The sequence below is a fragment of the Panicum hallii genome, chromosome 3 (assembly GCF_002211085.1).
Source record: "Panicum hallii strain FIL2 chromosome 3, PHallii_v3.1, whole genome shotgun sequence".
NCBI lineage: Eukaryota > Viridiplantae > Streptophyta > Magnoliopsida > Poales > Poaceae > Panicum > Panicum hallii.
The window spans coordinates 56549800-56562293 of NC_038044.1; the positions used below are offsets into that span (position 1 = coordinate 56549800).

General features: G+C 44.9%; 1 protein-coding gene across 2 annotated transcripts; it reads right to left on the reverse strand.

The window, feature by feature from the left end:
* Positions 1–625: 625 nt before the first annotated feature.
* Positions 626–6001, reverse strand: LOC112883954 (pumilio homolog 12-like). 2 transcript variants are annotated; one of them, XM_025949230.1, is made up of 6 exons: positions 5811–6001; positions 3606–5248; positions 3349–3511; positions 1494–1657; positions 1146–1404; positions 626–1061 (listed from the first exon to the last, which is right to left on the reverse strand). In XM_025949230.1, the coding sequence occupies exons 2-6, from the start codon at positions 5129–5131 to the stop codon at positions 942–944; spliced, it is 2232 nt and encodes a 743-aa protein (XP_025805015.1). In that variant the 5' UTR covers positions 5132–5248; positions 5811–6001; the 3' UTR covers positions 626–941. The 2 variants fall into 2 exon arrangements, with proteins under 2 accessions (XP_025805015.1, XP_025805014.1); XM_025949229.1 differs by having other exon boundaries at positions 626–1070; positions 5811–6000.
* Positions 6002–12494: the final 6493 nt, after the last annotated feature.

Sequence of the window (12494 nt, forward strand, 5' to 3'; positions counted from 1 at the left end):
GACACGGCCGCGCCTTAGGGGGTTTTGGTGGGGATACGGAGCGTTCATTTTTCCTTTTGTTTTAAATTCTGATGAAGAGAGGGGTTTTTTTGCATTTTGCTTTTGTCATCGACTACCTTGCCGGCCTACGTCCGGCAGACAGCCTAACTTGCTCATGGTTCGGCCAGCTTATGGATTAGTGGGCTGTATAAGTGTATAATAGCCTTGATTAGTATACTTCAATTTTGTCAGTTAATTAGTTATCCGAGGGTAAGAACCGAAATAACCGAGTTAAATTCGGTTATTAAGAGCTATAGAACTTGAAATTATTGTTGAAATTCAATTTCGATTACTTCAGTTCCAATACAGGTAACGGTTTCAGTTAATTATGCTTGCCCTACCAGCAACAGCAATTTAGGTGTTTTGGAGGGAGGAAAAAAGCACAACATCTAAGTAGCTGTATAAATACCACAAAAATGTAAAGGTTGTTACTCCCCTCCGTTTTAAATTATAGATCATTTTAGTTTTTCTAGATATATTTTTTTCCTATAAATCTAAACATAGTATGCATCTATGTGCATAGCAAATATTATACATCTAAAAAGGTAAAAGCAACCTATAATTTGGAACACAGTAAGACAACACATAAGAACATCCAACGGGTTACCAACGTAGTCACACGCAAGCTTACAAATTATCTGCACAGAACCTCTACAACTCTACAACACTGCATCACATCGTCCTACAATAGCCCAAAACGTGGATTCCTCCAACCAGACACACTGTACTAGCCCCTCCCTCTTCCTCCCTCTCAAGCTATCTATTCGGTTTCATGGCGACTTATCTTTCGACATACTATGATGCTTTATTACAGAATTATACACCAGTGCTGCACCTTGCGCGCCTCTGCCCGAGCCAGTGCGAGAACTCCAACGGGCGCTAGCTTCAACGAGGCGTGGGGATCAGAACTTCCTGTTCTTCAGGCAGGTCTTCGACAGGATCCTCTTCCCATACATGTTGTTCCGGAGAGCGCCGACATGCGGCTTAATGGCTTTGATCAGTGCAGCCTCAACCGTAGCATCCTGCGCGTTCTAAGGTGCAGTCAGTCAGAGAATGAAATTATTTGAGAGATTTGCGTAGAAAACACCATGTGCTGTGGTTTTTACCTCACACTCCCGGAACGCTGTCTGGATCACATAGTTCCCAAACTGATCGACCAAGATGTGCGGCAGCTTGGGGTCATTGATGAGCTCGTGGATGATCTTCGCGCGCTTTGGCTCCCGTGCTTCTTTCAGGCATTTCTCTACCACATTGCTGCTGCACTTTTGCATCGATAGATATCCGTAGTGGCCCTCGAGCTTGTCCAGTATTTCGTCTGTTGCCCAAGTAACCTTGAGCTCGAGTATGTACTGTATTACATAATTCCTGCATTGAGGTGAATATTCATATGCTTAGCATTCAAGCAGAGGAATCACCATTACTTGGGCTTTGAAGACAAAAGACAATGTACACACCCGTATTGATGTTCAGCGAGATCGAAAGCCTTGGATGTGATACTGTACAGCAGCCTGTTCTTCTGCTCCTTATTTGCATGAATAATACACTTCTGGATGATACAGCAGCCTTGACGATCCTTTGCTAGCTCAACGCAACATTCCGTTGCCGCATTGAGAAGGAACTGTGACGGTACAAGCAGTCCAAAATCAAGTTCATAAATTGGTAATGAAGATAGCAGAGAAATATTTAGGACTCGCAAAGTACAATTATACTGTCCTTTTCTTGTTCTTCAATGCAGTTAGCATGAACTCGTGACTATACTTTTCAGCATTCTCTTAATTGAACATCATCTTGCTTGGTTAATTCAACCAACCTTGGACCATGGTTAATGTCTCACCAAGCAAGAATTCATTGCAGAGCACATCAGAAATTAATTTAGATAACAGTACTGGAAATCATTAGAAACGTGTACGGCAAACAAATTGAGAAGCCAAATGGAATTTCAAATACAGATAGCTAATAAATGTTTGGGAAAGGGACGTCACAGACCATGCCGAGTGAAGTACTATTAGTGGCATGGTCCAAGTTTTAATTGTGCAGGAAGAATAAAGTCATAAACAGCTGGGGTTGCTTTTAAATGATGAAACACTGATAATAATATATCACAATTGATATAGGAACTAAGGCAGTAGATAGAGGAACAGCCCAAGCCCTGGGCCAGGCCAGGCTTTAGTCCCCATCGCTTTGAACTTTTCTACTTTCTCGGTAGACTTCCCATTGCCTATTATCTTGTATCCAGGACTGAGCGGGAGCCCTATCCGCCCTGGACTGGACCTGCCCTTGCTAGGGAGTTAGATTAAACCCCAACAATGCGGAATGTTGTGAGAGTAAAAATTTTAGGAGCAAAAAATGAGACACTTCAAGAACATACAATCAGTTCTCAGTTTCCTTGCAACAATAACTGTAGTTTCGACACACTTTCTTTTCAGGAACAAACAGTTAGGAGGGCTGCCTATAATATTGATAAGAGCATCTCCAAGAGCCTTTCTAAAATCTACTCTCTAAATCATCATTTAGAGAGTCATTTGAGTAAAAATCGTTTTCTATATCTTTGTACTCTACAACAGCTTTTCTATATCTTGTGCGTAGTCTAAAGAGCAATTCTCGCTCTCCATCTTTGGCTAGTGAGAAATCTGGAATAGAGGAGGTCTATATTTAGATATCCAATTGAAGAGGCTATTGGAGGGTAATTTTTTACCAAATCTCTATTCCTAAAGACATAAAGAGTCTCTTGGAGATGCTCTAAGATAGCATAGCCAGAGTACAAACACCATAGAGAGCAACGCACCAAACAAAATTTACAGCTCCGACAGGCCACCATGTCATGAAAATCATTGTAAGCAAATGAAACTAAGTACTGTTTCTTTCTTTATTAGTAAGGTTGCATTCAAAAGAGAATGCTACCATTGGCAAATAACTATAGCACTGACAGTACATTTTTTAAAAGATTACATGCACTGCAATTCCAATTGTCAAGGTACCAAGCAAGATTATTATTGGCATTAAAACATAAATCATCGTATGACCCTAGACAGAGATCTATGCAAACTAATGTATAAGCACAAGGCGAAGGACAGCATGGAAAACGCTCAATGATATGGATAACAAAAGCAGGATTTAAAGGTTTTGTATAACTGAAGGACAAGAGGTACTCAGTGATGGTTACTAGAGCATGCTCGAACCATACTGAATATTTAGTTGCATGTAGCAGAGTAAATGAGTAATAATGATATGATTAAGTTGATAAAGGGAAGATTAACAGAGACAGACAACGTTGTAATACTACATTGGGTTCAAGCAAAGATGTCTTACTGCTTTGTATTCAGGTGACAGCTTCTGCAAGCAACGGTGTGCAACATGACTCCCATTGGCATCCATCATCAGAGTAATGGCACCGGAGCTCAGAGCAGATACAACCAGGGAAACTTCAGCTGAGGTACTAATAGTTTCTATCACCTTTTGCACCACCCGTGTCCTGGATTTTTATGTTCAACAAAACACTAAAAAGTTATGATAAAATGAAATTGAATGGGAGACGCAATTAATATCAGAGCATGAATTGGCCATACCCATGCATGTTGCATGCAACTTCAATTAGCTGGCCTGGCATTTCGGTTATTTCATAAAGTATATGCATTTTTTGGTCATCATTGCACTGCTCTAGTAGTTTTTGTACCAAGTAATTTCCAAATGGATCAACCATAAGTTCGTCGATATGCTCAATGACACCATCAAAGACCTTTTGGGCATCCTCTTGAGAACCTTCTGTAAATATCCTTTGTAGGAAACGGCAACCATTCTGATCCTTTGCCAAGAGGTACAATTCTCCAACAACTTCATCCACTGAATTATAGTTTAGCTGGGCAGATTTCATGGTAAATTCAGATCCCAAAGGTGACTGGCACTGAGAGCTCTGCAAGTCAAAATGCAGGTTGTTCTGAAAATTGAGATGACGATTGTATCCATTACAGTCAATTCTTTGATTTGTTTCAGCACACCCGTCAAGTTCAAAGCCAGGGTTGGTATTTCTACCAGAATTTGCACCCCCAAACTTCATCAGTATCTTCTCAGGAGAACTTTTCAGTTTGACTTTATCCAAGGTGTGATTCTGTAATAAACCTTTGTATGAACGTCTGAGTCCATATGGATGTTTGAGTTTTTCAGATAGCTGATTCTGGCAATATTCACAGGTTTCACATAAGCAATCAGGATAAATTATACAAGGACAGTTATCCACATGTGTAGAATTCAGTCGGTTATTTCTATTAGGAACCATGTGGCTGTTCCAGTAGATATCAGGACTGCGATGTCCCAGATGATGAATAGAGGGTGCTCTAAGATGAGGTGAAGCTGCAGACTTAGATGAGGAGTTGACAACACCATATCCATTGCTATTAATCCAATGAACATCAGAAATCTGTGGCATCTGCTGATAAGAATACTGTGAGTGCATGACAGCCTCTGTATCAATATCATGACGCCTGAATTTCGAGTCCATCTGCTGATAAGGTGCATAAGTTTGTGCCCACCTATCGATAAAATGCAGTTGCTGGACAGGCGAAGCTGATGGTAAACTGATTCCAGTCACATAAGCATTATCTGGACCATGCATCCCTGTGTACGATGGAAGATTTTGCCCACGAAACCTTGGCTTCATGTGTTCAGCATTGTTGATCATGAGAGATGAAGTCACAAAACTATCTTGATCAAATGCCGGCTGAAGTTGTGTGTTCCTCTTGTTGTCAGCAGATGAAATCATAAGGCCTGGAGGCCAGTGTCCATACCTGGATGCAGCCCTACCAGAGTTAGCAGCAGAGTCGGCAGTAGCATCAGTCGAGCTCAAGTTCATGTTCTCAAATGCCGCTGTCAATGACCAGTTATCAAACAAATTGGCATTGTCGATGATGCCCACACCATGTCGGTTACTTCCCACCATTGCCATATCATGCAGAGCAACCTGCGAAGAAACCCACCCTTCTTCAGGGGAAGAACACCCTGCAGATTGTTCCCCATGATTTGCAAACATGGCTCCAGTGATGCTGCCAAGAACGGGCCGGAGTTCCGGATTGTCCTGATTACTCTTCACTTCGTCCATATCAGAACCAGACAGTCCACAAAGCCGCCAATGCCAGCTTGATCACACAATGTAGGTAGGTTCACCAATCCTACAGCACCCACAGTTGGATGTGGCGCACGAATACCACGGAATCACCTACATGATCACAGGAACAAGGACAAAATCGTTACCAAATGAAAGCAAGCATCAGTACGAACGATTTGGCATGAAGACAAGAGCGGGCGACAACAGGGTGTCCAGGGAAAACAGGGGAATCGCCACATGGAAGAAGACTTTTCGCATCCAGATGGCAAGAAGAAAATGATACCGATCACATTCACACAAACTCCAAGAATCCCAAGGAATCCATTAATACAACAAAATTGTGCAAAAATTCCGGGGGAGCAGATTACCAAGAGCCTGCGATTTCTCCACTGCATCCCCGATCGCACTGCGCGAAGGGCGACGAAAAATCGCCGGCGAAATGGACGACAATCGGAGCCAAGAAACCCACCCGCGCACCCCCACAAGATCGCGAAAAACCCCCAGAAAAACCCCCCGATCACGAGAAACCCCCACCCGGGACCGCGGGCCGAGGGGCCCCGCCGCGAAAAACCCGATCTTGCCAAGGACCTCGCGATCAAACCGATCCACGGACACGACGCACCCCGATCGAACCGGACGATAGGCGCCCTAGGGGGAGGCGGGAGACGATTACCGGGAGAGCCTCAGGGGAGGGCGCGCATTAGCCGGAGCGCCGCCGCCGCCGCGCGATCCTGCGTCCCCGGGGAGGGCTCCGGAGGCGCGCCGCCGGGGAGAATTGGGGCTGCGGTGGCGGTGATTTTCTGCGGAGAATTTGAGAGGATGGCTTGCGGGAGAAGGGAGATGAGCGGAGCAGAGGGGGTGGAAGAGGACGAGGAGGGGGGCTATATGCGTGTGGCTGCTCGCGTGGCTCCTCCCCCTTCTCTCCTCGCAGAATGACGCTTCTGCCCCTCGCTTCCTGCGCGACAGGGGACTCGGCTGAGGGTAACGGACGGTCAGAGATGGCTTCTGGAGAGAGAAGGAGAGGTGAGGACAGAGAGAGAGAGAGTGACACATGACATGATGCTAGTAGCCTACTACCATGCCCATGCACGGATTTGCATGGAGAGAATTGGGAGTTCTTGAAGCTTGTTAAAACGGGATTAAATTAAGTTTGTTAGGTTCTAAAATTCATGCATCTTTTCATTCATCTTCGTAAGGCATGTGTGTGAAAGAAAATTTTGAACCGTTGAAGACGTTTATCAAAAAAACCATTGAAGAAAAAATATTACATTTTTATATTTGCTTAGCATAATTCGTTTGAATATTAAAGAAATCAAACGGGAGAAAATTCTTCTTCTTTTTTCTTTTTGTCTCGTTGTATCGCTACAGTACTACGGACACACGTTGAGTTATTCTGTTAGGTTCTAGAGTCACTTTATCTTTCATTTTTAGCTTTTTCTATTCCCAAGACACACTTCATAGGGTTATTAGGGACATTTTATCTTATAGCTTTCTCTATTCCCAAGACATGTGTCATAGGATCACTAGAGTCATTTTATTCTATAAATTCCTCTATTTACTGGACATTTATATAATAGGATCGCTATAGTCTTTATCTTTTGATTTGTTTTGTTCCCGCGACCTTCTTTAACAACCTCTAACAACTTTTCTTATCTATTTCCATGACATCTACAATAATAGGTCACTACAGTTATTTTACCATCGCACCCTTGATTAGTGGGACATTTATAAATAGCACCAGTAGAACCATTTTACATTTTTACCTTTGCTCCTTATCTCCCGCTACTAAAAAGAACGAAGTGGCAACTCGTACGTCGTGCGATCTCTCCGCCTGGACGCACCATCGGTCTGCCGTCCGTCGCGCGGTAGGGTTGGTAATTCGAATGAATGACCGTCGGTCGCCCGCACATCGGTTGCTAAAAATCCATACCAACCGGTCTGCCTCTCGACTTGATATGAGCCGTTCTTTCCTAGCCGATCAACCGTCCATCGCCCACCGATCGTGCTGCATCCGTTTGAATTTGCATCGCATCCACGGCCAGCATTTGAATCCCGACGCCCGCCGATTTCTTGCAAAAGAGCGATAATCTCGGAACCCTTCCATATCCGCTCCCAATCCGCTACCCTGAGGCAGTCACAATCAACCGGGCGCCGCCGCGGCCTCGCCATGGCCATGGGAGCCACCGCGGAGCACTATGCTCCGGCCGCCCCAAGGCCTGGCTGGTGGCCGTGGCGTGATCAGGAGTGAGGGGTGGTGCTCCCCGGGCCATTGGCCGGCGAGGGGAGGATCCGGGATGGCCGGCCGCCGTAGCCAAGCCACGGGCCGCCGCCGGCGGCGACGTTCCGCGTCGGTGGGGGCCTGCGCAGTGGGTTTGGGGATCCAGGAGGTGCAGGGTGAAGTGGAGAAGGCCGTGGGTCCGGGATGGCCGCCGGCGAGCCGCCACGGCTACCCGCCCCTGTACCCACGGCCAAGGGCCGGGGTACTGTGCTAGGACCAGGGGACCACTAGGCAGAGCGAGTATGAGAGAGGGGGTAGAAGGGGGGTGAGAAAAGTCTAGGGCGCGGGAAAATTCATTGTCTCCAGTGTGTTTCTGAACTTGTTGGAAGACCATCCTTCTTCCTGCTCCTATAACGGATCTTGTGCAGACCTCCAGCGACACTTGTAGTTAAAGCAGGTTTCACCGTGTTGTACCGCCGTATCTTGGACAATATGATAATAAAATCTAGCAAGTATACAGTTGCTTATCAGCAGTCGAACTAATAATATTTGGCAGCTTTATACCAGCAATAGGATATCCTTTCAGTTTTGAATTGCTTACTGCTCATGTGTAATTGGAGCAAAAAGAGGAACTTTTGTAGCATGAAGTATATGAGAGGATGACGTTATCTACCACAATCATGGTTTCAAATTTCGGAAAATTTCATATGCATGTTATACCGACCCATTTGCAGCATTTGAGTGAGTAACTGAATTTATCAGAATTCTGTAGGACGAGCGTTTGTGGGTGGGATATCTTCAGGATCATAACAAGGATTATTCTATATTTTTACAGCAGTGTTATGCCGGCTTCATCTATCTAAATACCTATTCACTCATCTGTGTTTAAGTGATTCTGAGTTTTTCATGCATATCTTTAAATTGTGACATCATCTTCAGTTAGCTATTCGTCAGTGTTTGGTGAACAGCCGCTTGTTTTACTTGGTTCTTACTACTAGCTTCTTGCTTACTATTAATTGGAAAACAACCCTCCTTCGTAAAATCAAATCACTGTTCTTTTTTTTGTTTTGGAAAAAAATCTGACCACAAATCCACAATGCTGAATATGCCTGAACTATGACATGCTGGTTTCAGTTTAGCCCCCAGTCCCCCACACTGCACTAGATATATAACCATCACATGCAAGTTCCTTTTTTTTTACCGGAAGCAGTTTCTTCTGGTTCTCCATAAATTTAAAGTGCTATATGTTATTATCCTTTGTTCAGGTTCATGAAGTCTGGTTGCTAACTTTTTAATTATTGCTGAGCCAGCATGATGGTACGGTACAACCTCTCATACCATGTGTCTTTTTTCCTTTTTAATTATAATTTTCAGTTTTTAGCAACAACAAGAGATCAATAATGCTTCCCTGGTGGAGTTCAGATAGTCCTAGGTGCCTGCAAAATGTTTAGATGCAAGCCGAGTTTTAGAAGTCTCCTGAACTTTCTTAGCTACTCTCGAACATCCTCTCCTTCAAGTTAAATAAAGCACTCGGTATTGAGCATTGACACGAGTAATTATTTTTAGAGTATGTAGATTGCATAGAAGATGATGGCAAAGTCTCTTTTGCTATGGTTCAGCGGTGGCTGCAAATGTTTTTACTGCCAAAATCCATTTGAAAGAGAGTTGGGTTAACTTGTATATCATGGTGTATTGCTTAATTTATTGAAAAAAATAGTAACTTGAGTAACTATCTTCGTGCGCTACATTGATGTCGTTCATACTATTAAAACTTATGCTTGTGGATCTCAATTTACCTCAAAATAGTATGTTGTTAAGATTTATACCATGTTATATATGCTTTGTGGATATACTAAATCTTTTTACAACCCGTAGCAACGCACGAGCACGCACCTGGTAACGCGCTTGACATGTTCAGCTTCCCTCGCTCTCCCTATGTTACTTTTTTTTTGCGAGCTCCCTACATTACTGTAATACTAAACTCATGACAGTACCTTTTTTTTCCCTGCCGGTCTTTTTATATATAGCTCAGGGGTACTTTAGGAACAACAGTGATTCCTCCCTACCTTTTTCTAATCATTTTGCTAGCGTGCGCCTACGTGGATACTTGCATTGGGTTGGTCCGCTCCTAATCAGCTGATTAGGGCATGTATAAAGATTCCTTACGAGTTTCATGAACTAACATGGGAAAAGGCTTGCAGTTGTGCGTCTCCTGCAATGCTGCGAGCCTTTTGCTCGTTTCTTCTGGCAGTTTGAGTGCCCTGACCAAGTGACCATGGAAGAAGCCGCAGGGAAGGATCCTGGAAGGTTCGCCCTTTCCTAATGCGGCAAGCACATGGAAGCGCACTTGCTCCTGCTGCTGCGATGCAAGTTGCAAGCAGCAAGCAAGTACATGCATGCCACATTTACCCCCCTCATATCGTGCTCCGCTTTAGCACACTGTAGCGCATGTTTTCAGGTCACTTTAGGAAAACAACCACGACCCTTTCCGATCCCTTTCGTGTCTCTGTGTCAACAAGGTCTTGCGGATATCTTTGTTTGTTTGGTTTCGTAGAGAAAGATCCCATCGATCAGTTTCTTGGTGCTTAAGGAGGCACGAGCGAGACGACGACGGTCCACTCCCAATCAACGACCGAATAAAATACGTAGAGAGAGAACAGATGATTCCTTACCGGAGTGACTTTCATGAACCATGGGTACTAACCAAGCTTGTGAACGCCTCCTTACCCATTAATAGTTCCTCCTGCAGTTTTGTCTCTGCGCCTTGACCACTGCATCATGAGCGGGGAAGAGTGAAGGAGCCTCGAAGGATCAGCGAGGAAGCTTCACCCTTTCCCCTTCCCACTGCGGCAACGCTCACATCGAAGAATGCCCCCTGCTAGGCTGCTGCAGAGATGTAATCCGATGGAGCTAGCTGTTCTCTTGTCTTGCGAGCAACCAGCAAATGCTACTAGTATAGCTAGCTCTTCAATCTCCACTTGTACCCATTGGCATGTCACCATGCATGACTGGCCTTTGATTTTGGCCCGTTACTAGCATTGTGTCCATTACCAGCTGGGGTCCATTTTCAGGGGTGCTTGTTCCCCCTTTATGACCTGATGATCACTCCTAGCTTGATCGAGCATCTGGTTCTTGATTAGTCTGAACTAGCTAATCTCCGGCTTGTACTGTCGTGCAGTGTGCTAGTGCACCGCACGGCAAGGTTATTAACTTATTATCAGGAAGCTAACTAATTAAGACTGGGGTCAAGTTAAGCGAAACACTCACCTGCGTTGCCGTCTCTGGTACCGGTGACGGCCAGCACTTTGCGTTGCCGGATTTGGGAGTCATCATCTATGACTGACTGCGTGATGGCGCCCAGGCCTCCCTGCACGTCGCTCTCACGCCTAGCTATTCCTCCCTTTTCCCGCTCGCCTTTCTCCGCTCGGGACAGAGCTGACACCCACGCGCCCGTCCCTGTCTTTCTTTCTCGCTCTCACACCTGCTGACCTGCGCCGGCGACGCCTAGTGGATCGCTAGCTGCGCGGTCGATCGATAGCTTAATTACCGGAGACTCAAGGAAGGTCCTGTCTATTTCAGCTTATAGCTGATTTTGAAGATTTGATTTTGAAAAATTCAAAAAATCAAATAATAAAGTTAGCGGATGGTTACTATAGCATCACCGCTGCAAATTATGAATTAATTAGGCTCATTAAATTCGTTTCGCGAATCTGCACTCATCTGTGAAAAAAATTTATAAATATATTTTATTTAATATTTTTAAATAATAAAAAATTAATATGATAAGATGAAAATTTAGCCCTCCAAAACAAAATACTTCTTAGTTTATCTCAGCTCGCCGAATTCGGCGTAGCTGCGTGATGCCTGCCAGGCGCCCAGGCAGCCCGGCTCCCCGGCCTGTTCGCCATCACGCTCAGCACGCTGCACGTCGCCGTCTCTCGGCTGGGGCGGAGTACGTACCTTTCACATTTCGCTTGGAACACGTGAGGACTCCGATGCGTCTCTCTCTTGCTCATTCGAGTTGCCTTTTTTTTCTTGGTATTTTTCCTAGAAGTTAGAAACGGCAATGATTTTTCCCAGCCATTTGAAAGGGTTTTCCCAGCGCTGGCTGGACCACAGCAGCCAGGGGCCAGCATCCCTCGTGCACGGACACGTGGCAGGATGCAATGCGGTTGTCGGATTTGGCATGGCTGCTTGGTCTCTCCCCGTGGACTGCACGTCGAACTCCCGCTCGCTCTGTCACTCACGCGCGTGTCGCTCGGTCACCGGCTCCTTTTTTTTTTTAAACCTGGCCTGGCCGGGCCGGCGACGCAACGCAGGATCGCAAGGGTTTACAAAAGCAAATTTTGAAGATTTTCAAAAGAAGCTTCAAAATTTGTGGAAAGTATTTGTAAAATTGCTTTACACCATACTATGTTACAAACAAGTTTCGGACCTCTTTAACAGAAATAAATAGGGAATTCTCTCCAACTGCAGCTGCAAGTACTATATCGCTTTGTTTCGGGAGGATAATAAAAATAATATTTTTAATGGTTGATTGATTGTTTTTTGTTTTTTTTTTTGTTGATTGGTTGGTTCTTGCTCCCTGGTTATTTGTCGGAGGAGGCTTGTTCTGTTTTTCCGCTGTGGACTGACACACGCTTCCAAACAGGTCCGGCCCATCAGGGATGACCGGGCTCCAGCTTCCCGTCTTGGGCCAACTCGTGTGGGTCTCGTTCGGCTCTGCGCCGCAGTTGCCGGCCTACGACGGAATGAGGTCATCAAGTCACGCCGTAACTTTGCCACGGTCAAGCCCGAGAATTCGGGCCGGACCCGGTTTCTCCAGTACCGCAAAGTACATGCAGGCCCACCACGGTCTTCAAAATTAGTAGATATTAAGCTATACTAAGGTATGTTAAAAAATATTAAGCTATGAAAAAATGAATTAAGAATTATTGAAGTATAATCTTGCAAAATAAATGTTATAGTGATTATCATTTAATAATTTTTGTCTTGCGCAATATATCTTCGTGCGGGCAACCAAACAACATCTTCCCGTAATCTGGTTGGAGCGAAGTATGAAACCAAACAAGCAGATCTTGCATTAGTAGAGTCTGGCCCACGGGAAGCCTGGTTCAATGATGCAAGCCAGGCTAGCTA